The sequence below is a fragment of the Thamnophis elegans genome, chromosome 2 (assembly GCF_009769535.1).
Source record: "Thamnophis elegans isolate rThaEle1 chromosome 2, rThaEle1.pri, whole genome shotgun sequence".
Taxonomy (NCBI): Eukaryota; Metazoa; Chordata; class Lepidosauria; order Squamata; family Colubridae; genus Thamnophis; species Thamnophis elegans.
Genome location: NC_045542.1, coordinates 75,120,149 through 75,147,474, shown reverse-complemented (window position 1 = coordinate 75,147,474; position 27,326 = coordinate 75,120,149). Strand labels below are relative to the sequence as shown.

The window sequence follows — 27,326 nt, the reverse complement described above, 5'->3', positions numbered from 1 at the left end:
AGGATAGTAGATCAAGTTGTTAACAGATAGGTAGTTGAGGTAGTAGTAGGCCTGGTAGTTGAGATTCAGGATAGCAATAGCAATAGCACTTAGTCTTATATACTGCCCATGGTGCTTTACAGCCCTCTCTAAGCAGTTTACAGAGTCAGCATATGGCCCCTAATGGAAGGATGGGTCAACCTTGAGCCAGTCAGGATTTAACTGCCAAACTGCAGTCAGCCGTCAGAAGAATTAGCCTGCACTACTGCATGCTAACCACTGCACTACCACAGATGGTCTTTGAGTCTCCACAATTTAATCCTACATGCACTGAATGAAACTAAACCTCCCCTGTTATATTAGAGGATTAAAACTCTTCAAGTGTTTCTGAAAAGTAAAATACTATCAGTGGTAGATAATATTCCACCAAACTTTGCCTGATTACAATTGGAAGAAAACCAATGGTAGTATTTTCTCTAAAAATCTCTTTTAAGAACTTTGAGCTTAGCTCTTGTTGAACTTGTTGATCCAAAAAGTTCCATAAGCAGTATTGATGTGCTATTTGCATGGGTAAAGTAACCATATGGAAAGGAGCCATACACAAATCCCTGTCTTTAAAGTCATTCTGCTCTGCACTTTTTCCATGTATAACATCTGAATTGGAAAGCCTTTTCCGATTGTAAAGACTTAGTACAGAATTGGGAGCGCTATTTATATATAATGCAATAGTTGTGAGATGAATTCCTCATAATGTCAAGAAATTTATTTTTATGCTGAATACAATGGTAGTGGGACTGATAATGACAAGGTTTAGGTGTGACTTAAATCATAAGGCAGTAACAGAGTTGGAAGGGACATTGGAGCTCATTTAGTCCAACCCCCTGTTTTTGCAGGAGACCTATACTATTTCTGATAAATAGTAGTCCAGTCTCTTCTTAAAAGCCTCCAGTGATGGGACACCCACAATTTCCGAAGGCAATTTGTTTCACTGGTTGATGTTCTCACTGTCAGGAATTTTCTCCAACCTAGAATTTCAGCAAAGACTGATAAACCTACAAGTTACAGTATGTACTCATTACAAAAAAAAAACCCTCAAATATTTAGAAGGAAAACCTGCCTGAATAGATTAGAAGCATCAGTTTGACTTCTTCCCCTCCCTTCTTGACTCTGCTTCAGTGTCACACTAGGTTTCTCTCCTTGTTAGTTTCTATCCATTGTTTCTTGATCTGCCTACAAGTGGTATGGTAAATAGGTTGGCCCCTTCTTCCTTGTGGCAGCCTTTCAAGCACTGAAAGACTGTCCAAGCATTCCATCTATAAATAGAGGAGACTTATGAATAGAAGCCACCAAATGGTGATCGGTTATTAAAGTGGACCAAAACCCTGAAGAAGTACAAAAACATTTTATCCTGAAAATTTGTAGTAGTATAATAATTTTAAAAATCCCCAAAATCTTGCTATGTGGCCACAGCATGAGTGTAGGAGTTTACACATGGGGAGATAAGTGAAGAATGCCAAGAGTATATGCCCCTGGCAATATCATCCAAGATATTAAAATTGTACCAACTGCCCAGCTAAAGCAAGCAGGCACTTATGTTGGCAGCAGGAAGATATAGGATGTTTATGATTATCTGGTTAACCGTGACAAAAGGATCATTTCATGGTATATGGGAGAAAATAATGGTAAACCATTTCTATATGCTACCAAGAAGACCACATGGAAAAAAGTTATACCATGATTGTTGATATAATGTCAAATGATGGACCCCTAAGGTCAGATGGCACTCAATATGTTATTGAGGAATATTTGGAGTACTAACGATATTTATAATAAAGCTAGAATAAAAGTCTTTGGAAAGTCGAGTTGCTGATGTTGCCATGCAGAAAAAGAAAACCTGAAGCTGCCAAGATAGAATTACAGTGGGACCATGTAAGCATGAACAAAGGAAAGCTCAAGACAATGACAAAATGTATCACCCATATATTGACATTTTACACATCAGAAGTTTGCAATGAATTGGATTGGCACGTCAGATTTCTCAGTTTAAAGATCACATTGTTTACTACTTAGGACATAAAGAACAAAGAAGGAATGATGTTGTTTACATAGTCAGGAAGTCCACAAAAAAAACCAACACTGGGACACAGAATAATCAAAGCCCAAATACTATCAATTAGATTTTGTGGACAACCCATTTAGTGTGATATTCATCCAAATTTATGTTCAACAGGTTTATGTGTTTTATGGTCTAGTTCAGTCTGAACTCAACAGAACGTCCAAACAAGTTACAGTATGTCGCTTGGAGTTGGAGATTGTAATGCCAAAAATTGTCATAAAAAGGAAGAAAGCATAATTTAGCTGTATGACCTAAGAAACAGAAATGAGAATGGCTTATCAGTTCTTGTCAACTCCATGATTTTGCAGTGGAACAATATCCCCCTTAAGACCCACCCCTTCAGTTATTTCAGAAGATTTTGAAGATCTGGCTTTGCTCCAGTGATGGGATTCAGCTAGTTCGCACGTATCCAGTAGAAGCGGCTGTTAACTTTCTAAGCAGTTCAGAGAACCAGTTGTTGGAAGAAAATCTCATTTTGTTTTTTTCCACTTTACAGGGCTAATCCTATAAGGAAGGCAGGAAGGAAACATTCTGGTGGTGTTTCCAGACTAATCTTTATTGCCCTGCTGACAGAAACTGCCTCTCTGGTTAACCCTTATTACTTTTTAACAGCTAAAACGAAGCGGCCATTGACGTGAGTGATGTTGAGTTGGCCATGCCCACACAGTCACATGATCACTGAGCCAGGCCTACCCAGCTGGTCATTAAGGCAGAAAACCGGTTGTTGAATTATTTGAATCCCATCACTGCTTTGATCCCAGGCCTAACATTAGGATAGAAGCTCGTGATAATTACTGATTTCTTGCTAAGTTGTGTTTTTTTCTGGACAGCAAACAGCATCTATCTACATGGGCATTACCAGATGGATTAGATAGAAATCAATTTGATTTTTTTTATTGATACAGAGAAAAGGAAGAACTCAATTATCACACCAAAGACATGACTGGGCCTGACTCTGGAACATATCACAAATTGCTCAAGTAAGAAAATAAAAGTAGCCAAAAGATGCTAACCAGTTTTCATGATACCATCATCAGCACATACCCATTTTCATGATTTCATTTTTTTTTGTAAATTATGTGTAAAGTTCTTACACATATTACCTAATAATATATAAATTTTAAACAATTAAATTATAGAAAACCCATATACTATACTTTAAATTCAGTGTCCTTTGTAGCTGTGCAGGCAATTAAATCTAGATTTCCCAGATTCAGGATAATATTTTCAAATATGCTACACTTGTTTTTATATAGGGTAGGATTTTGCTTTCATTTTAAACTCTTAGGAAATTGATTTAAATTATAACTTGTGGAACCTAAGCTCCTTTCTGGAAAATAATCTATTACAATACAGGCTTGCATAAAGAGCCGGTATGAGTTGAGTTGCTGCTGAAAATTCAACTTATGTAATTTTGTATTAGAAAAGAAATAATAGAAATAATGTACCATATTTCAAAATGAACTGTTTAAATTCCTTTACTCTTAACAGCAGAAAAAAAACATTCACATTTTTGCAACCAAATATAGAATATTAAAATAAGGTTCAGTGAATTGCTACTGTGTAAATTTGTCATTATCAGTTTATGAACAGATGACAGAACACTTGTAAGAACCCAATATTTTATGAAAGAGAGGTGAAGGTTATTCTATCCCAAAGAGTATGATCACTTAATAATGGTTGAATTCAAATATTAATTGAAGTACTATATAATTGTTCAGCTCAGAATTATAACAGGCTATAATTAACATTTTTATCTGATTCAACATTGTCTATAATAATTCATTAATGCACACTCAATTATGGTTTAATATGCTCCAGTTTCTTCCTAGTTAAAGATTCAGTAATTAATACAATTAGGAATTGCACCTACTTTCCCAGAAAGTCAGGTTGGTTCTTTCTGGACAGTCTTTCATGGCAAGGTGACTTCCTTTACACAACAGGTGCCATTTTTTCTTTTTTGCTTATCCAAGCAAAGAACATTGAAGACTGTTGTTATGATGGAAAAGACAAGTATAGTTGGAATTCCATTCTGCCTTGGCTATAAGGAATCCAATACTGTCAAGTTACATTTCTTGCTTCAATGATTTCTATTTTCCTGATTTCAATCGAATGTTCATATCCTAGAACCACAACATGGATGTATCACATAAATATACCACTACAGGGACTCTCATTTTAATGTCACATTTCAAGAAAGCTATGGAAATCTTGGGGAAGAATATTGAAGCTTAATCCATAAACAAACGCACAAACAAACAAACAAAAACAGAAGTTCATGTGATCAGTTGAGCAGAAGGATGATTTCAACCTGAATGGGGTAGAATGGTATTTCTCTTACATGCAAATTTGTAGTTGTTCTAATTTAACCATTAACATGAATGTCCAGAGTGTGACTGAGACAGATATTCTCATTATAGGCTAGTGCTTATTCCTGGAAAATGCTTATGTAGGTATGGTTTAGTCATGCCAGCCACATGACCACAGAGACATCTTCGGACAGTGCTGGCTCTTTGGCTTTGAAACAGAGATGAGCACTGCCCCCTAGAGTCAGGAATGACTAGCATATATGTGCAAGGGGAATCTTTATCTTTAGGCATGATAATCACAACAGGTTTTCTATAATATATGTCTGCATATGGCTTCCTTTTGAAGAGAGTTAATATAAAACATTGAATTGTTGAAACATTTGGACTGATTTTAGAGATTTGTTTTGAAATCTTATCCAACATGTTGGTAATGACCTTGACTAGGGCACAACCTTTTTTTATTTCTGTATAATCTTCTATTATCAGATTTTTGCTAGTTGTCCCAGCACTTGTTCTGATTGATGTAGGGATTGACTGAGAGAATTCTGAGTACAAACTAAGTAGAAAATTATCTTACAGTAATTTTCCAGCCCAGATAACATTATCATATAGGTACTATCAGTTCTACATTTTTGGTCAAAAAGTTGCATATCTGTTTTAATAAAACCTGTTTTAAGTAATCAATAGCAATAGCAATAGCAGTTAGACTTATATACCGCTTCATAGGGCTTTCAGCCCTCTCTAAGTGGTTTACAGAGTCAGCATATTGCCCCCAACAACAATCCGGGTTCTCATTTTACCCACCTCGGAAGGATGGAAGGCTGAGTCAACCCTGAGCCAGTGAGATTTGAACAGCCGAACTGCAGAACTGCAGTCAGCTGAAGTAGTCTACAGTGCTGCATTTAACTACTGCGCCACCTCGGCTCTCTGCAATCAAGGCATATAAATTTTATTTTGGGTAATTAATTAATTGAAGATCAATTTTGAATATACAGTAGGTTGAAAAATTAATTATAAAACATGTCTTTAAAATTTGTTCTGAAGTTTTCAAATACAAAATAGGAGTGGTTTTAGGGATTGGTCACTTACTTATCCTGTAAGTAGACCAGTTTCCTTGCAAATTATGTTTATTTACAACCATTGGTTGTTAGGAATTAGTGTGGTTTCTGCAGGTGAAGAAGCTAAATTATGTACAGAAACTCAGAATAAACAAACCAATTTGGCACTGCCTATTTATACATATTCTTGAGGGTTTACATCTATATCTTTTTTTAACAGCTCAACTGAAGGATTTGGCGTGGCAGAGAAGATTACACTGCTCACTTTTATTTCAGCAGTTATTCTTATGGCTATCCTGGGGAATCTACTGGTGATGGTTGCTGTATGCAGGGACAGGCAACTGAGGTGAGTTCTTGCATATGTTAGTGTCAATCTCTTTGCTTCAAAGAGGTTCACAAAAAGTGAAATAAAAAGATGAAAAAAACACTGAATGTCAACAGTATAATAAAGAACATTCTGCTTCCCACTCAAGTCTGGCTTTTAGGGCCATATCAAACTTCAAATCTTTGCAGTGTGATTGAGATTGGAATATATGTAGCTGGTCTGTAAATGTCTGGCATTTACAATTCTGTTTTGAAAATGGTTTTTATTGAATATTTTTTAACAGTAATAAAAGTTAATACAAAATGAAATTAATGAAAGAGAAAGAATGGAAAAAATATAGAGAAAAGAAAATTCAGAAAAGAAATAAAGAAAAGAAAAAGAATGAAAATATTTAAAGAGTGACTTCTAAGCTTCTTTACATCAAGTACCAGCAAGTGTGACATCCTTCCGCCCCCTTTGAAATTACTTTACATATATCACTTCTTTCCATTTCAATCCACAATCCAAAAATCGGTGACAGTCTGTTGTAGTTTCAGCAAAAAGCTCATAAAAGATTTTCTAGTATTACGTAAAAATATTCATTACTTTCATCCGTCATCAAACAAGTCAATTTTATATTCTTTGCTCTTACATAGTATTCTGACATTGTTAATCCTTAATTTGATATTGAAATAATGTTCTTCAGTATGGATATTCTTCATTCATATATCTTATCCTTTTTGTCTTTTCCTCCTCCATCATACTATTATTTCAAATTTTACTATACCATTAAACCATTTAAATTCTTGGTAAGCTTTTTGTCAGGGCACAGTCTCTGTTCAAAGGAGTCCTTTTGGTATCTTCCTTCAATAATGGCTATTGAAAAGATAAAGCATTTCTGAATTTGGGGATCATTATTTTAGATTTTAGATTTTAGATTTTATTGACATTTGTAGGCCGCCCTTTTCCCTGAGGGGACTCAGGGCGGCTCACATAAAATCAGGGAAGGGGAAATGCAGACAATAACAAAGACACATATAATAAAACAGTAACCAACATGCATTCATCATTCGGGAGGGGCAACTATCTTCATCCCCAGGCCTGATGGGCTAGCCAGTTCTTCAAGGCTGTGCGGAAGGCCTGGACGGTGGTGAGGGTACAAATCTCCACGGGGAGTTCGTTCCAAAGGGTCGGGGCGACTACTGAGAAGGCCCTCCTCCTTGTAGTTGCCAGCCGACACTGGCTGGCCGATGGAATACGGAGGAGGCCCAATCTGTGTGATCTTATTGGTCGCAGGGAGGTGATTATGTGGGTAGTTAGCTGGTTGAATAAGATGTGCAGAATGGCTCAAGAAGGTGTTTCTTGGTAGAACTGGAAAGTCTGTTTGAAGTTCTAAATCTATGGCCTGCTGTTTGAGATCAGCTTGTGTGTGTTCATAACCCATCAAAGTGATAAGAGGCCATGAAAAGCCATAGAGTTTTAGTTTGGCATGTATTGCTTGGCACAAGTAAGGCCACACTTGGAATACTGCATTTAGTTTTGGTCGCCATGATGTAGAAAAGATGTGGAGACTCTAGAAAGAGTGCAGAGAAGAGCAACAAAGATGATTAGGGGACTGGAGACTAAAACATATGAAGAACGGTTGCAGAAACCGTGTATGTCTAGTTTAATGAAAAGAAGGACTAGGGGAGACATGACAGCAGTGTTCCAATATCTCAGGGGTTGCTACAAAGAAGAGGGAGTCAAACTATTCTCCAAGGCACCTGAGGTAAAACAAGAAGCAGTGGGTGGAAACTAATCAAGAAGAGAAGCAACTTAGAACTGAGGAGAAATTTCCTGATAGTTAGAACAATTAATCAATGGAACAGCTTGCCTGCAGAAATTGTGAATGCCACAACACTGGAAGTCTTTAAGAAAATGTTGGATAGCCATTTGTCTGAAATGGTATAGGGTTTCCTGCCTAGGCAAGGGGTTGGACTAGAAGACTTCCAAGGTGTCTTCCAACTCTGCTATTGTATTGTATTGTTCCAGGGAGACTGAAATCTGTCAATCATAATTAAAGGGGTCAAGCCAGCTGAAAAAAAACGAGAGAGCTTAAGTCAATGGGAGAAGATGAAAATCCAGACAGAAGTAGATAAGTTTCATGGCGAAGGACCAAGTTTGAAATTCACCAAGGAGATTAAAGAAATGGGTCTCAAATCTTAAATTGAACTCTTTCCAAAAGAAGGAACGATATGTAGGGGCCCAGCTGAAGGTACATGCTGAGCTGCTTTTGAAGAATTGATTGATTTGATTGAATGTGCTCCCCAACGTTCTTAAGGCAAAATCCTTTTGTAAAGTTTCCATGGTCTTATTAGTATTAGAGCAGTGGTCCTTAATTTGTGGCCTCGGACATCTGCGGTAGCTGCAATATTGTCCCAGAAGTTCTGTGAAGGCTTGAAGAAATATTATGTTTTAATCTTGGGGTTCCTTGGCCACAAAAGGTATTTTAAGGGTGAACAAAAAGTTGAGAACCAGTGGGTTAAAGTTTTCACTTTGACCTCTGCTGTCTGTATAAAAAAAATCCTGACTATACAGACTTAAGTGAGAACAATAAAGGTTTTAAAGATGTTGGTAAATTATCCAAAGAAAAGTTGGATGTAGTGAATACAGTTCAGCATTTAAAAACAAGAAAAATAAAACAATTAGAAAAATCTAATTCCTGAGTCTTTGTCATCTACAGGAATCACTGTTCTGAGCAACAGTTGCCTTGATAACCATGAGGCACCATCCCCCATTTAATTTCATTAGGTTTTAGAGACTTTTATTTAAAAATAATTTAGACAGAAACTAGTGTCTTATTGATGTCTTCCCAGAAATATATATCTTTCAGAATTGATTAATATTTATTAACCTGTCGGAAAGATTTCTTAATTTAGAGAACAGAACAAAACCTGAAAACCAACTATTGTGGGTTGTGTGGGTTTTTTTGAAGCATAGATTTTCACTTTTGAAAAACTTTGTTTTCAAGCTTGGTTAATTAAAGCATTATAACAGATAACTATACCATTACTTATCACTAATACGTGATTTTATTTTTATTTTGCTTCTGTTCTGCCACACAATCTTCATAGCAAAAAAGGAGCTTCTTTCACTGGAATAAATTGTACAATGCTTGCTGTTTTGATCACAACTATTTGAAGAACAATATTTAACCATTGTGTAAAGCACTTTAAAATATGAAAGAAAATAAATATTAATCAGCAATAGAGAAAATATGTAAAATGATTCTATTTCTTCAAAAAAAGTAAGGATTTAAATAGGATATCTCTTTTTATTCTTTACACACACAGTTGCTGTTTTTTTATCTAAGTCATGTCTGACTTTGTGACCCCATGAACCATAGCATTCCAGACCTCCCTATCCTACACTGTCTCTTAAAATTTGCCCAAATTCATATTCATTGTGTTGAGGACATTACCTAACCTTCTCATCCTCTGCCATCTCCTCCTTTTGCCTTCAATCATTCTCAACATCTTGGGTCTTTTCCAGTGAGTCCTTTCTTCTGATTTGGTGGCCAAAGTATTTCAGTTTCAGTGTCAGTATCTGTCCTTCCCAAGAACAGGATTGATTTCTTTTAGGATTGATTGATTTGATCTCCTTGCAGTAAAAAAGTCTTCTCCAGCACCACAATTTGAAAGCATCAATTCTTCAGTTCCTTATGGTCCACCTTTCCCAGTCATATATTACTACTGGGAAAACCATAGCTTTAAATATATGTACCTTTATCATCAAGGGGACCAGAGGTGGGTTGCTACCAGTTTGCACAGGTCCGAGTGAACCAGTAGTGGAAATTGGGACTGGGTCACTGAACTAGTAGGGACAGCAGGCTGGCCATGCCCCCAAACTGGTTCCCCAGTTGCTGCTGCCATTGCTAGCTTGTTTTTTAGTCATTTTTTCATGTTCTGTGCATGCACAGAACAATTTATAGGCAACTGCGTATGCATGCACAGCGAACTGGCAGCAACCCACCCTGGAAGGGGACGTCTATGCTTTTTAATATGTTTCCATAGCTTTTCTCCCAAGGAGCAAGGGCCTTTTAATTTCATGGTTGCAGTCACTGTCTGCAGTGTTATTAGCTCCCCAAAATAAAATTCGTCACTGCTTCCATTTCTTCCCCTTCTATTTGTAAGGAAGTGATGAGTTGGAAAGCCTTGAACTTAGCTTTTTTAATGTTGAGTTTCAAGCCTATTTTTGAATCCTTCTCTTTCATCCTCATCAGTTCCTTTTCACTTTCTGCTATTAAGGTGATATTGTCTGCATATTTGAGGTTGTTGATATTTCCCTGAGCAATCTTAATTCTGATTTGTGATTCATCCAAGCCAGCATTTTGTATGATGTACTCTGCATGTAAGTTAAATAAGCAGTATGACTTACACATACAAGGACACAAGCAAATTATATCCAACAGGTATGTTATTTATGTCAAGTATTTTTATTTGATTAGATTGTCAACTTAAGATTCTATTATTTCTTGGACAGTTACATCCAAAGCAAATATTACTGTATAGTGCTTTGAGAACAGAATTACATAGCTGTTGTGGAGGAACAAAAATATGTCAGATTTTCTTTTCTTTTTGTGTGTGTGCTATAGTCAAAAACTCCAAACCTTCAGTAAGGAAATGAGTAGTTTATTGTGTGCTGATGTAGAAGGAAAGCTTTATTACATATTTCAAAAGCGGAAATACTTGAGTGGCAAGGGAATTTATGAGAAACGTTGGTAATTTCCCCCGGTTCTCAATTCATAGTTGTGACAGTTGCAGAGAAAACTACAAACAAGAGTTTTTATTTATATGTCATTCTCTTCTTGGCATCAATCTACATATTTTTTATATTTTTTATTTTTGAATAAACACAAACATACAAAACACAACAAACACCACAAAAATATATTCCATTACAAATTGTAAGAAGTGTGTCAATTGGTTACAAAGAGCTTTCGTGCATCCCTTCCACAGTCATCACCTACAATGCATATCAAGTTATATATATTAAATCAAATATATTTATATATATTACTATGATCATACCTCAATCTTCATATGACTATAATTGTTTTTATGTCCATTTATATAAAACATTCCAAAATTTAAAGCAAAACTACATGATGGCATTCCATTATCTATTTTCAATATCATCCAGCAACATTACATCTTTATAACACTTTCTAAATAAAAATTAATTATGTTTAATACCAAGTTTCTAGACCTCCTTTCTTAATCACTATTTACAACTTATATCCAAATTCCCTTTTATCATGTCAATATAAATATTACATTATTATCATTATCAATCTTTTATTTAACAATATCCGTCATCATTTCATTTTTTTTGGTCTTAGTTTAACTAAATTTTACTTACTCTTTTTTTAATATTATAAGCTTTCATACATAACAGAGTTTCTAAACTTCCTTTCATAATCACTATTTAGAATTTATACCAAATTTCCTCTTATCAAACCAATACATATGTGTACATTTTTATCATTATCAATTATTTATCTAACTATATCCATTATTACTTCATTTTTTACATAATGCTCTAATTTTAACTAAATTTGACTAATATTTTGTTATTAATTTTCATATCTCAACCTGTGTCTTTCCAGTAATAGTGCAGTCTTATGTCTTTTGCCATTTGTGGAATTAGTCTTCTGTTTATTTCCTTAATCAAATTTGTGTGGACTTGTCTTCACTACTTGTTGCTTTTTGCATATGTTGTAAATGGAGACCCTCCATCAGCTTCTTTAATCAGATTATCTTTGGTTATCAATAGTGTTTTTGTCAAAGTTTATCTCCTTGAATCCATAAATTCTTCTCTTCTTTTCTTCTTCTATATCTTGAAATCTGGAGTAGAGCTCCTTTCCATCTAGCTTCCCTTTCCATGTTCCACTCTTTCCATCTCCAACCACACTCAGTTCACTCTCCATATCCACAATTATCTTGCCTCTTTGTTCATGTTTCCCTTGGTTTTTAGGACTCTTAACCTCCACTTTTTCCATTTGCTGGATATCTTCAATTTTTCTATCGAATTTCACTGCATTACAATCTATATTTTCCAATCTCTTCTCAATTTTCTCTGTTGTTTCTAATAATTTTTGAATTTCAAACATAATCTATTGTAATGTTATGGTTTCTTTTTGGTGTTGTGCCATTCTCCCAACTAGTAAATACTGCCACTCTAGTTTCAAAACAAGGTTTTGTTTTTACTTCTCTCCAGCTGCCAAAGAAGCATCCAAAGAGCACCTGTATAAACAACCCATGCTCTTCTTATCTCTTCTGTAAACAAGCTGAAACCATTGAAGTGCAAAGTCAAAATGATCAAAGAGAAAAAAGAGAAAGCAATATTTCCAGGACTCAACCTCCAACCTCCAAGTGGCAGTGTAACTTCTTTTCCCTCTGATGTTACTACCCTCTTTATATTCCTTTTATATCTTCTTCATTTTCCAGGCTTAAAAGAAAAAAAAATCTTAAATGAAGCAAAATTAAGACAAAAAAACCCATCCAAACCAATATTATAAACATAAAGAAAAAGATTTAATCCATAGGTAAAAAAAGAAATAGAAGAAGAAAAACCAATACTTTCACTTAAAAAAGTAGGGAATATTTGCAAAACTTCCATCCATAAAAGAAAATGAAAAAAGGATAACACACTGTCCAATATAGCTTAATTTCGCCACTTATTTTCTTTTCTTTGCAAGTTTAATTTAACTTTGATTTTTTGGGTGCAGTCTCTTTTATAACAATAAAATTTCCTCACCAGATGGACACACTTTCTCTTTCCTCTTTCCTCCCATTGCGGAGCTGTCCCAACTTCAGCAGCTTTTGGCTGCGCTTCTGTCGCCGGCAAGAAGAGATTCTCTTGGATAAATCAGAGACTTTGCGATGTTCCTAAGATCAGCAAGACGTACTCTTCCCTGTCACTGCCTCTTTGGGATGGTTTAGGTCCAAAAGGACTGTCCAGCAGCAAAAGTATTGATGTTGTACCGTTACGATGTCACCTCCTCTCTCCAAATCTACATATCTTTTGATGCTAGCTAAAGCTTCTGAGGCTGAAAACTTTATATTGAAATAGTTATCACAGTTCCAATACTAATTCTAGATTCTAAAGCAGGGGTGTTAAACTCAAATCGTCATGTGACATATCAGAACTTTTCCCCCCTCCACTAAACCAGGCATGGGCATGGCCAGCACATGATGTGTCATGATTTTGACAGCCCTGTTCTAAAGAATCTGTAATATATGGATTTTTAAAAATTCTTTCATTCAATCATGACCAGTTCTGAGACTAGCTGCATAATTCCCTTCACTTTTCTTAGCAAGGCTTTTCAGAAGTGGTTTGCCATTTCCTTGTTCCAGGGCTGAGAGACTGCCTAAGATCATCTTGCTGCCTTTGTGGGACTAGAATTTACAGTCTCCTGGTTTCTAACTTACGGGGCTTAACCAGTATACCAAACTGGCTCTCTATATAGTCTATAATGCTTGGCAAATTCTAAAGTGAAAATTTTCTCATGCATAAGTAATGACCATATTCAGGACCAGAAAACAGTTTTATACCGTCTTTTTAGAAAATTCTATATTCATAAACATTTTTAACAATATGTGTGAAATCAAGTTACTATCAGAATATTGTTAATTAAAATGCATCATTTTGATGTATAAATTATAGTCTTTTTTACATAATGTTTTCTGACCATGGTTGCTAATGAAAATTGTTTTAAAAATTGAAAAAGCACTTGAAGTGAGCTTGTTAAAATGGAAAAAGTACTAAAATATAAATCAGTTCTGTATGGGTGATGAGGGTAATCTGTAAATCAACAAATGAGATAATTTTCACCTTCGTGACAAATAGAATTCCTTTTGGAGCAACTTTTATAAATAAATAAATATTAAACAAAATGCGCATTTGATTACTACAGAAATAATATAGCAAATGGTTAAACAATTTTAAATTCAGAACTAACTGCTGCCTAATACTTAAGGATCAATGCTTGTATATCTCATTTTACAGGAGAATCAAGACCAATTATTTCATAGTCTCTCTCGCCTTTGCTGACTTGCTAGTATCTGTTTTGGTGATGCCATTTGGTGCAATTGAACTGGTTCAAGATAACTGGATTTATGGAAGGATGTTCTGTTTGGTTCGCACTTCTCTTGATGTCCTTCTCACTACTGCATCAATTCTTCATCTGTGCTGTATCTCATTAGACAGGTAGGAGCAAAGGAATGTCTATTTTGTTTTGCACTGGTTCCTTACAATCTATACTTTTCAGTGAAATGCAAATTTAAGAGCAGGCTGTGGAGAACTATTCTATATGCAGTGCTTACTCTACGCTTCACCTCTCTTCTTTAATGGGTGTTAATTCTGCATAAGGAGTAAAATATATAAGCTGGATACCCCACAATTGGCTAGAGGAAATTTTGTGTTCTTTTTTTGTTTTTGAGGAAAGTTTGAGAGTATTGATCAGTATAGAAGCTCAGAATACCTGGCATACCTTTAAAGTTCCCAACCCTCAAAGCCATCATGCTGATTATTCCCAGGGTTTTATGTGGGTACTTAGTTTTTGGGCTCTTAAAACATTCTGATGTCCGAAACATTAAAAAGCCCAACATGTTTGTTCTTGTTTATTACAAGTAATATCACAAGGTACTAGCTCTGCTCTTAATAGCTCCGGGCAGATAGTACCTTTTCCAACTAGCCAATGTTATTTAAGACATAACCTTTCATGAGCTGTAGCTGTCCTCATTAGAGCGGTCATTGCTTAATGCAGAAAAATATTGCCTTAATTTTAGGATTTTATGACTACAGAAAGGGATTGTGCTTTTTATGTTGTTTCGTGTATTATTGTCACACATCCTTGGCTGCAATAAAAGCAAACTTCAGATGACTTTCAAAATATTATACTGCATACTGTGTGCTTGTCCATATTGCACTTAGTCACATTACGACAATAAACAAAAGAGTTTCAATTGAGGGGATAATATGGGGGTAGTAGCACCTCCATGAAGACATTTCTCATTCTTTCTTCAAGAATACCCAGACTGCCAATCAGTTCTCCACCAGGCTTGATATCCTATATCATAGGAAACAGACTTAGAAGGAATAGCCATTCATCCAAGAGTGGGTTTCCTTCTCCAAGGACTAATTTCAAGCCATCTTTGCATTATCAAAAGCTGCTAAATGGAAAAGTGATAAGTGCAATAGCCTTGAATACCGACAAATCATTTTTATGAAAAAGGAGACATTCAGGCTTAAATCCTGAAGGCAAGTGCTGAATTTTGATTAACAACGGAAAAGCGATCCATTATTCACATTGGGGTTAGGCTCCAGAATCTAAATGTCTCCTTCCAACTTGATGCTTCTATGATTTTATGATGCTGGAAAATGTGGGTTAAATACTTCACCTGGGAGAAGATACAGCATGGCGTACCTGAAGGCATGTCACTGATAGTAACCACTCCATTCCCCAAAGAAAATTAGAAATTGGTGACCAATTTTAAGACTAAGCTTAAAATGTCCTGCCAGATCTCCTGCTCTTCTTTCTCTCTTTTGGTCCTGCCTCACTGCCCTAGGCAAGTGATACTTGTGAAAGTAGTCTGTGACAATGACTCTGTTGCTTGTGTCTTAGCAGGAGCTGACAAGCCATTGTAACTAATTGTCAAACCCATCTTAAGCACTGAGCTATGTAATTGAAATTCACAGTATCAGGTTGCCAAGCACAGTGATTTATTTCTCCAGAATTGTGACTGGATGCTTGAGAATGTCAGTTTCTTCAGTGGGATTTATCTGCTTTGTATATGTCAAGGGTTTTCTATTATGGGTTTTGTGCTCTTTGCACGAAATGTGTATGTATAATTGCTGCACTCTGTCCTCCAATTACAATAGAACTGAAAATGATATTATTCCCCAAATATTATACATAGGCACATAAAGTTGTTCTTGTTGTCAGTTGTGAAGTTGTGTCTGATCCATCGTGACCCCATGGACAATGTTCCTCCAGGCCTTCCTGTCCTCTACCATCCTCTGGAGTCCATTTAAGCTCACACCGACTGCTTCAGTGACTCCATCTAGCCACCTCATTCTCTGTCGTTTTCTCCTTCTTTTGCCCTGAATCTTTCCCAGCATTAGGCTCTTCTCCAGTGAGTCCTTCCTTCTCATTAAGTGGCCAAAGCTTCATCTTCAGGATTTGGCCTTCTAAAGAGCAGTCATGGTTGCTCTCCTCTAGGACTGACTGGTTTGATCGCCTTGTAGTCCAAGGGACTTACAGGAGTCTTCTCCAGCATCATAGTTCAAAGGCCTCAATTCTTTGCACATAAAGTAAGCATATTGTTCTCAATTATCTAGCAATTTTCTTTGAATATTGATTTAATCTGATAACACCTTTATTAATTCAGTAAATATTCCTTTCTTTTGACACACTGATTGTAATATACACCATGTATATGATTACATTTCAGTACATAAAACACAGGAAGGATTCTTTGCATATTAAACACCATTGGTCTATGTGGAATAACTGCCTCACAAGAACCAAGGCTAGAGTCATTACTTCATTAAGCTATGTGATTAACTTATTAATGACTTGCTCCTAAATTAGAGAGAGCTTCATTTCATCAGTGCTGGCCATCTGGGTTCTCATGCATCTATTGACCGGAACTGACCTGCTGTGTTTTTTTTTTTAACAGGCAGAACCTTTTGTTCTCAGCCAGTGGAAGAAACCTAATGTCTGATTTTAGGCTTCCTGGATTCTATTTTATAGGACAATAAATGAAGGAATAAAATAATGGGGCAACATTTGGACAAGAAAAAGCACCCAACTTTTTCTTGTCCATGTGGATTGATGCTAATAAGATTTACTGGCTGTGGATGCCCCAAACCTTTCAATATATTAAACTGGGAATATATACCATAATGACATTTTTAATTAAGTTGCCTATTGTTATTCTTGCTGATACATTGTTTTATTTAGCACTTTCTATTTTCTTTAAACTACCTTGGGAAAACTGTTTGAAGGGTAACATACACCTTTTAATAATACATTTGATATGTCAGTTTTCCTGCATATCCATCACATGCTGATAGAGATATTTTATAGGACAGCTCCGTAGGAAAAAAGAACTAATGCAAATGTGGCCTAGTTCTTTCACTTGCAAATTTACTTGATAGGAACTACATCCATTTGCATTTTTGTTCAGTCAAAACTGAAGCTTAGTCCTGCTGAAACCCTGTATGAAGTCCACACACAAAAAAAGGACAAGCAATAAATGATGAGAGAACAGACTTTTTCTGCCTAGGGGAATCTGATTCATGAAAACATCTGAAGACACAATTCACTACTGGCAACACTCTAAATCTCAGAAAATATTCTGGAGAACAACAGGATGTAAATGGATGTCAGATGGACTTTCTTAGGAGTTGCTTATCAGAAACTCTGCTGCTCTTTGCCTGTATGCCCTAGCAAGTCTTTGCTTATTTTATTTTCTTTGGAATCTGTCTATTCTGTTTTTGGAACATCTGTCATACTTTCATCAAAATCCCATTGTGTAATGTGAAATGTAACCTTGCTTAGTTTTATCAGCTTGTTGATTAGTAAAGAGTAAGTGAAAGAGGTTCTTTTGAGATAATAGAGTCTGGGAGATGTTTGTGAGTCGTGCTAGAGCTGAATTCTCAGACTAAGAGTTTGGGGGCATCTCTAAACAGATTTTTACATCAGCTATTTTCCATTCTGTATCACCTACTTGTGATAGGAAAGATGATGGCATGCACTAGAACCTACCACAAACTGAGAGAACTCTTTGTAAAATATAAATACCTTTTTGCTTTCCTTCCACCACATCTTGCTTGTTCATTTAATCCTCATTAATGTCTACAGTACATCTAGCAATTTGGGAAAGGCAAGGAAGATAATGACTAAGCTCAGAAACAATTACTCATAATTTGAAAAGGATTGTCATTAGCTTAAGAATGTAAAGCCATTCTCTAGCAAAGTCCTGGAAAATTCTAACAGAAGAATTGTGTATTATTTCATGAAAGAACATTAATAGTTTCAACCTTTTGTATTAAAAGATCAGCTTAAGATTTAATTGACATCTAGTATCTGGAAAATAAAATATTAAGAAAAATAGGTCTTTTCTCTGATCTATGTGGAAATACTCTTATATATGTGTGGCTGATATTTTATGATTGCAAAGTTCAACAGCCTTTTGCAGAGACATACATTGATCCCCTCCGCTAATAATTTTTTTTGAATGTATAGAAATACAAAACAAACATTGTATCTGTGGACATAAAGCTACACAATGTTGAGATATACTTATTCCACATCTATTTTGTCTTGAAATTTACGATTAAATATGTATAGTATATGGGTAGTCATTGTTTATCCCTCTAGCACCTCTGTGATCCATCTGTGATCTTCAAATGCCTGTTTAGATCCTTCCCAAAGGTGTTACATCTCATTTGCCATGGTGTTCTTCTAAGCCACTTGCAAGACTTTAATGTTGGAGATACCATGTCATGATAGTCTATCTACCTGAGTGCACAAGTCCAACTGATAGTTATGGGGAAGGGAGCATTCAAGTTTATGGATATTCCAGTGTTTATCCCACAGAGTAGATTCTCAGTCTCAGTAAAGACTGAGATTATTCCTAAAATCAAGTAGTTTTGTAAATAGTATCTTTACATAATCTCTAATACAGATTTCATTCTAGACAAGCCTGCTGATTTTTTGTACAGATGAAAAAAAAAACAAGAGCTGGAATTGAGCAACTGGAATTAAAATAGATAAAAGTAATTAATTATTTTTAATTCTTTTAATGAATTCTTAGTCTGAGCTATAAAGGAACTACATTCCTCCTCCTAAGGTATTGTTCAGCTGTAAGAGTTGCTTTAAAAAGCAATGAAAGGAACAGGACTGATGCTGAAGGATACAAGTGAATCCTTGTAATTGGGACAGCAAATTACTTATGGAACATCTCGGTTCTACTCGGTTCAACAGTGTTCTACTAATCTGTTTTTAAATATATGAGAACAATAATTAATTCTATTGTTACTGTCAGCATCCCAAAATACTTTAGTGGAACCCTCTTGCAAAACATGTATAAATGTTAGTAAATAGATTTTGTTAGCTCAGACTTACATGACAGAAATAGGGTCATGATTTAGACACATTGTGCAATACATGATGTGCAAGGTTACAATTATTATTGATTTTTGCTCCTTCCTTAAAGCATGTATTTTGTCTCTTTAAGCCCTAAATAAATAGATCCAACCAAGCAAGGCATTAGTAACTCGAGTTTGCCACTCTGGGAGTAATTTCTTCAATGCCCAAGAAACGCATCTAAATAATACAATTTGGGATAAGCGAAGCCCTCATAATTAAATAGATTTTGGTAATAAGATATTGTTTAGAATAAGATGAGTTTAATTGCAGCTGTGCAGTAAAATATTCTTTTGAAGCTCCTTATTATTATCTTTATTATTTATTTAAATTAGAACTGCCCATTCCCTTTGACTCATTTGAGCTCTTAATCAATTTCTGAAGATAATAAGTTGTTTGAATAAGGAAAGAGCTTGCCTGAAATACTTAGGCAGTTTTTAAAAATAAAATGAAAGATTTGATAACAAAATCTTTTACAGGCTTCAGTGACAGGGTCAGACCCTCAGAAAGTTTTATGCACAACCATCAGAATCATGCTGCATCTTTAAGTGTCTTGTCACCTGTTTATGCACATATCTAGATTCTCTTTCATGAGATGTACTTTATATGTGAACACTACTAAAAGCCACATTCTTACATGTATGGAATAGAGAAGAACTTTAAATACACTATGCAAAAATCCAACAATAAGCATAGTACCCAATCCAGTACAAGATGGGAGAAGTGGATCAAGTTTTATGCCATGTAAATATAACCACATGCTCCAGACAATCACAGAAAATACCAATGTGAATTCTTTGAAACCTTATGTTTTGCTACAGTACATGGGTTTCAAACTCATATCATCATGATGGTGTCATGTGATGTATCATGATTCCCCCCTTCACTAAACCAGGCATGGGCGTGGCCAGCGTATGATGTATCCGGCCCATGGGCCGTGAGTTTGACAGCCCTGCTACAGTAGGAGAGTAACCCTGGGAGTCATCACGGAGACATCTGACATTCATTCAATCCACACTTAAATTCTCCCATCTCTAAATTCCAAGCTGGGTAACATAACCTTTGGAAAAAGTCTATGGAGATTCTCACTCATCCAGGTCATGGTTGTCCCAAAGGTGCTTTTTCAGGAGGCAACTGGACTTTATTTTTTTTCTCTCATCCAAGAAGTTTCTTCAGCTCTGACTGGATGATGGGGAATGGAAGGATTTATATTCCTTGCAGACATCTGGTCATTTGCATTATTTTAGGGAGTTGTTGAGTCACTTGGAAGTTTATCTGTGTCCTCGGGGTCACCTGAGTAGTGCAAATGGTTCCTGTAGTCTACAATTTTTTTCTGGAAACTCCCACTCTATTAGCAGGTGCATCCTATGCATCCCAAAGTGCATAGCTAAAAGTCTGTGGAGATTCTCAATCATCCCGGTCATGGTTGTCCCAAAGGTGCTTTTTCAGGAGGCAACTAGACTTTCTTGTTTTTTCTTTGAAGATGTTTCACTTCTCATCCAAGTAACCTTTGATAGATAAGCTATGTGTGGCATCAGATGGCAGGCACGGTGTGTGTACGTCTTACTCCATTTGACTGGTTTTCCCTTGTAGAAGGAGCACTCCTCCATTACAATCTAGCAATAGCAGTAGACTTATATACCGCTTCATAGGCCTTTCAGGCCTCTCTAAGCGGTTTACAGAGAGTCAGCATATTGCCCCCAACAATCTGGGTCCTCATTTTACCCACCTCGGAAGGATGGAAGGCTGAGTCAACCCTGAGCCGGTGAGATTTGAACCGCTGACCTGCTGATCTAGCAGTAGCCTGCAGTGCTGCATTTAACCACTGCGCCACCTTGGCTCTTTTAGCTAAATCTCATTTAGCTAACCAGCTAAACCTAATATATTACCTCCCAGCTCCTTCCAGAGATCTGAAACCAACTATTTTACATTACACACAAAACTTGCAATACATACCTAACCTATTGGAGAATGATTTCTGTCTTGGCCTACTGTAAATCTTCTCTTTGCTAAAAACATTCCCTCCTGAGGCAGGCTTTTCAGGGGAAATAATGTTTTTCTCAACTATAACCATGCCGGCTATTCTAGGATACTTGGGAGTGGTGCTAGCTTGATTTAGATTCGGCTTTGCCAAGAGTGTTATTATGCATTATGTTGTCAAATTCTGTTTTCTAATCAGTTCTCACCAGCTCTGATGACATCTATTTATATGTCAATCTAGAAATGTTTTTCGAGTGAGTTCTTGTTTTTAACCATGCTCCACATTTTATTATATATTTATCCATTTTAGAGAGCTTCACAAATTTGTTTTGCTTTGTATGTCTCTGATGGCATCAGCAAACTTGGCCAGTTTACTGTTCAGTCCTCAGTTCTTAATTAAATTTGTGGAAATTATTACCACAATATTTATGACTGGGATATTTTGGATATGGCAGGCTAGAAATTACTATTCTAAAATGCACATATGCTCTTCAATCTGGTTTATTTCAATCTTATCTATCAGAAACCAGTTTTAACATTCTTCCACCCAAGTATAATTCTCAGGATCCAACACAGCTCAGTTCCCAGCATTTCCCTTTGAATCCCACAACCCAAAATTTATTGAGTGCAATATTTTATAGTCTTGTAGCTTCCCAATTCATTTGGTTAAATGAACTGCTGTTAATAATCCATAACGGTCAATAGTTTTCAAAGAAGTATCTGATATCTGAGTAAGTATTTGATTTGGAGATGCTTTCCCCTTCTCTAGATAAATGATAGAGGCAGATGTTTATGTGGGCAAGCCAGAGGTGGTATTTAATAGGTTTTGGAGAACTGGTAGTGGAATTTTTGAGTAGTTCAGAGAACCGGTAAATACCACCTCTGACTGGCCTCACCCCAATCTATTCTCTCCCTCCCAAGTCCCAGCTGATTGGGAGGAAATGTGGATTTCGTAGTAGCCCTCCCCTGGAGTGGAGAGGGAATGGAGTTTTCACAGTATCTTTCCTCTGGAGTGGAGTGGGAATGGAGATTTTACAGTATCCTTCCCTTGCCATGCCCCACAAGCCGTGCCCTGCCCACCAAGCCAAGCCCACAGAACCGGTGGTAAAAAAAAATGAATCCCACCACTGGTGCAAACTAATACAAGGCTATACATTTTTAGTTCTATAATCTTTTTCATTAAAGATTTCTTAGAGGGGATTGGTGCTTAGGAAGAGTGTATATATCCAACATATTCTGAAGTTCAACAAGATCATTAAAATTTCAGTGGAATTCTTTGGAGGAAGAAATCAAAACATGGGAATATTTTTTCTTAGAACTTTACATTTTTTTTAAAGAAGTGGGACACATGAACAGAACAGATATTTAGATAACATATATTTTGGTATTTGTAAACAGATAAACATAAAGGTCACAAATTGGCAAGAATGCAGTGGGAGTGGAAGCAACTTCTGACTTCCTGCTAGCTTCCCCATTGATTTTGTATGTAGGAAGCTGGCTGGAAGCATTGATCACACAATCATGATCCCATGATTATAGGGACATTGCAACTGCGACATTTTTTCAAATAAACATGATCTAAACATAATTTAAATTTCAATTCCAGAGGAAAAAATAATGAGTCCTGGGTTTTTTTTTATGTTTTTTAAGTTAACAGATTTTAAGCCTTTTGATTTAAAAATTGTTGGAATGTAGCTGTTTAGGCTAACTTGTAGGTACAAACAGATAAACACAATGAGTGTTTTAATAGTATATAGATAGGTAAATGTGAAGACCCAATGCAGTTTATAGGGGTAATAGAATTCTCTCTTTTCCCCCCCTATGAATTGTAAAGCTTAACACCATGTCACAAATTGCTTTTAAAACTAGGGAATTTCAGTTGCAGGTGAATTGCAGCAAAATAACAAGGTATAATTTAGTGCTGGCATTAAAATTATTTCTGTTAGTAAGCTCTGTGTTTCCTAGATTCTTATTGTGATGATAAGAAATGTACGTGGTCTGAATAAAATTGTACTACAACTGTTACTCTACTCAATATATTATTAGACCTTCATTGTTACTAGTTAACTAAACATGTAGAGGATATCTTGAGCCTGTATTTATGACTATATGTGTGCAAATTTATGGAGAAATAGACTTATTAAAGAGGGAACACCAACAAATATGAAATTCCAGGATGACAGTTTTATAGTAATAGCCTTTGCTTTTATTAGTTAACACAACCTTGCAGAACACTGTCAGCTGCAGATGACGAAAAAATCATAAACCTATGAAGCAGAGCCATCTGACTGAATTGTCTTCTCAAACTAGCAACAGTTCCCAATGATTTCCATATCATTTTGCTACTATAGTTTCATTGAATTCAGAGCCAGGGTATTTCATGCTCATTTCTCTACCCGCCTAATCATGTTTTCTTTCTGTCTTGCCCAAAAAAGAAAAGTACTCCATAGACTTGTAAATATTCAATGCAAAATTGTTCCAAAGTCATTATCAGATGCCATCAGTGGTGGGTTGTGGGCGGTACGCCCTGCTACGGGCGTACTTGTATGTTGCTTCAGAAGGCCCACCCACCCACATTTCTGAGCTGTATTTGACCCAACCAGGCCATTTGAGCATGCACATGCCGAGCAGCTGGAGCATCATGGGCAGTGGATGCACATGCATGTGCAACACACATGCATGTGGTGAAGGCCCTGCCCTGTCGCAGTGTACCAGTTGCAATGGGATCTGGAACCTACCACTGGGTGCCATCCTGTAGAGGTCTCTTTAAATGTGAAAGAATTAATGATTTGACATCCTCAACAGGAACAGTCCTTAAAGAGTGTATCTTCACCAGCTCCATTCCTCTGAGCAGCAAATCACACCATTGAAGAAGCCACCAAGATTGTGGCCCAACAAGGCATAAAATTGTAAATAACAAAAACATAAGATTCCTTTTTAGATGAAGGCTTGTCATTGTCAGATTAAGTGGCCTACTGGCCCAGCCTATCTCTTTTGAAATGTCAGGGTGTTATACTTTGGTTAATGTGACACTTGAAGTGAGGGAGTCGTTTTTGATGGAATGTTGTGATTCGTATCCTTTTCCTATCTTCTCAAAAATAGATGATAGATGATAGTATGTTCCTAAGAAGTGCAGCTGAATATGCTCCTATGCTACCATACACAAACCTTTAGATTCTAAATACTTTGAGAGAGTGATAGTGTATAGGTGTGCAGAGACATATGTGGGTGTGTTATCTATTGTCTCAGATTGTATGGGTATATCATCTACTAATGGCAGATATGGTCATAATAGGCAGATATGGTCATAGTAGGAGATAGAAGGAAAGTCCACTTACTTTCTATATCTTGTTGGGAAAAAATACTGTTGAGTTACATATTCAGGATGGCTTTTGGAACTATCTTCAGAATCTTTACAATTTCTGTTCCTGAAGTAATGACATAATATCTTCATATATTAGTACATTTTTATAATTTATCTCCTCCATTCTTTCATTAACAATGTGAAGACATTGCTAATGGGCTTCAGGTTTTCCACTTTTGATTTTTGTACATCAAACACATGTTCTTGCATAAAGATAGAAAAATTCTAATAAAAATTACTGGAAATCTCAAAAAGAAAATGAGTATTCCTAATCTCCTCCCACTCATCTCATTTAAGATGTTCCTATATTTACTCTAAGTGAGGAAAATTAACACTTAATGGTAGAAGCACCTAGGATATGATATACAGCTTCTTTTGGAAATTGCTACAAGAAGTCCAACCTTAGATGAGTGTACTATGAGTATGTCCAAATGCCTGTATTCTTTTTCAAAAGATTTATGGACAATCTTGAATAATTTCAATGTACCTTTTCAGTTACTGTAAATAGTAAAACTCATATCTTAGGAAAGAACAGTCTTCACACCATATATAGTTGGCTAAAAAATTACTTCCTTTCTTGGTTTAACATTTTTATTAAGTTATAAAATAAGATACAAAATACAAAAGTAAATATGAGAACTGTGGAGGGAAAAGGGGGAAGAGAAGTGAGGAAACATACATTGACTTTTGACTCTCTATTTGCAGTAAAATAAGGCATTAACATCAAATTACTACTTTTTGTTTCTTCATAATAATATAAACAAACCATTTCTATAAAGATCTATCAATCTAATCGGTAAAACCCCAAATCAAAGTTCATTCTTTCATTCACAACACAGAAGTTCAGTGTGGAAACAAAAGTACTTATATTCTTTTCTTTAATCAAAATAGTCAATTTTCAGTCAACTTCATTAACTTTTGCAGCTATTCGTCCATGGTAGGAGTCAAAGTGTCCTCTCATTTTTGTGCGTACAATAGTCTTGCTGTTGTCAACATATATAGTAATAAAGTTCCAAATTTTTTCTTCAGGTCCTTTTCCATTAGGTCCCCAAAAAGTTCACTTCCTCTCTAACTGGGATGTATCCCATTATAAAATATCATTTTACCAGAATGCAACCTGCTACACCTCTGTTCACCTTTTTGGAGAACAAACTTTCATTCCCTGCTTATCTTTGTAAGAAGGGACCTTACTTCCCAAGTATTTTTATTTTATTTATTTTCCAAGAAAGCTGACATAAACAGCATTTGCCAGCTTTTGCTGTTTTAATCAGGATTCCAGAGTGTCACAACACAAGTTTCTTTAGAATTATGGGCAGCACTGCAACTCAGGTAGTGTAGGGTAGACCTTGTGATTCAATGTCGCAAGATGCTATAATTTCATGCACTCACCCCATTTTCTGGGAAAGCTGCTAGTTGATGATGTCCATTTGGGAACCATTGGTTAAAATGACGCTGGAAGCTCATGTGTTGTTTTGTAGCATGTATTTCTCTCTCTGGAGCTCTCTCTTTGGGATTCTCTCTCTGAGTCTCTCTGATTCTGTCTTTCTGTCTCTCTGTCTCTCTGTCTCTCTTTCTCTCTCTATCTCTCTGTCTCTCTCTGTGTGTCTCTGTGTCTCCGTGTCTCTCTCTGTCTGTCTCTGTCTTTCTGTCTCTCTGTTTCTCTCTGTCTCTGTCTCTGTCTCTCTCTCCCTCTAACACATGAAGGTCAAGTAGGCGAAAGCCTTGGGGGCCTCAAGGGAACTGCCAGCAGGCATTTCCAGGCTTCATGTTGGGGACTCAAGCCCTGGCATATGTTAAATAAATTAACATACTTTTTGGTATTTTAATGATCTCATCATACCTTCTAATGATATGCAGAGACCGCTTTTAAACATTCATCTTCAGTAAGGACTTTATCTTTGAGTAGGTTCCCTGTGTGGAAAGCAACTTTTTTCTGTCTTTCTCTTTGCTCTATCAATAAGTAAAGTGCTAAGCTATCCTTAATGTTGACAATAGTGCAATGCTTTTCATTCTTGCCAGTATATGACCACCTGTGTAGACCTTTCGGCTCATTTAGCATAAACATCAGCAGGAGGGGAAAACTCTTTCCTAGACAAGAATCATTAGGATGTTCCTCAGTAATGCTTTCCTGTGGTTCAAATAATGACAGTTGCCTCCCTATTCACCAAATATTTACATTTTAATGCTACCACAGAGTGTCTGTGACCCTCTGGAGGTGAGTTAGATGCTGCTTCAGATTTCTTGGATATCTCAAGGTAGTTTGCATGATGAGCCCACAGAATTGAAAGAGAGAAAAATCCATAGAATAGAAAGAGTTAAAATTCATTTCTGTTATATGAAGAGCCGAGGTGGCGCAGTGGTTCGGGTGCAGTACTGCAGGCCACTTCAGCTAACTGTTATCTGCAGTTCAGTGGTTCTAATCTCACCGGCTCAAGGTTGACTCAGCCTTCCATCCTTCCGAGGTGGGTGAAATGAGGACCCAGACTGTGGGGGCGATATGCTGACTCTGTAAACTGCTTAGAGAGGGCTGAAAGCCCTATGAAGCAGTATATAAGTCTAACTGCTATTGCTAACTGCTATTGCTATTATATGAATTTTTCTTTCTTTCTTTCCTCAGATTTGCTCTTCTTGAGACTTCTAGTGGCATTTAGTCCTCCTATCTTTCAGACTGGGTTAGATCAAACGCAGAAGTGGGAGACCAGGTTGAACAAGAAAGAGAGAGAGAGAGAAATGAAGAAAGGAAGGAAGAGAGGGAGGGAGGGAGGGATGGAAGGAAAAGGAAAGGAAAGGAAAGGAAAGGAGAGGAGAGGGGAGGGGAGGGGGGAGGAAGGAAGGAAGGAAGGAAGGAAGGAAGGAAGGAAGGAAGGAAGGAAGGAAATCTCCATTAAGTTCCATGAAGTTTTGCTTGTATAGTACAGGGTATTTTAGATACCTTACTGTTAGCTAAATGATAAACCAACAAAGAAGGTGGGGATAACAGTCCATAAAAATGATGAAGGAAAACGCTAAAGGGCTATA

General features: G+C 36.5%; 1 protein-coding gene across 1 annotated transcript in view; it reads left to right on the top strand.

Annotated features, from left to right (window-relative positions):
* Positions 1 to 3,034: 3,034 nt before the first annotated feature.
* The window catches only part of HTR4 (5-hydroxytryptamine receptor 4), a 131,759-nt gene continuing 107,467 nt past the window's right edge, over positions 3,035 to 27,326 (top strand). Inside the window, exons 1-3 of the mRNA XM_032239042.1 lie at positions 3,035 to 3,075; positions 5,683 to 5,808; positions 13,816 to 14,016. Of these exons, the coding sequence (XP_032094933.1) occupies positions 3,035 to 3,075; positions 5,683 to 5,808; positions 13,816 to 14,016 (368 nt within the window). The remainder of the gene's footprint in view (positions 3,076 to 5,682; positions 5,809 to 13,815; positions 14,017 to 27,326) is intronic.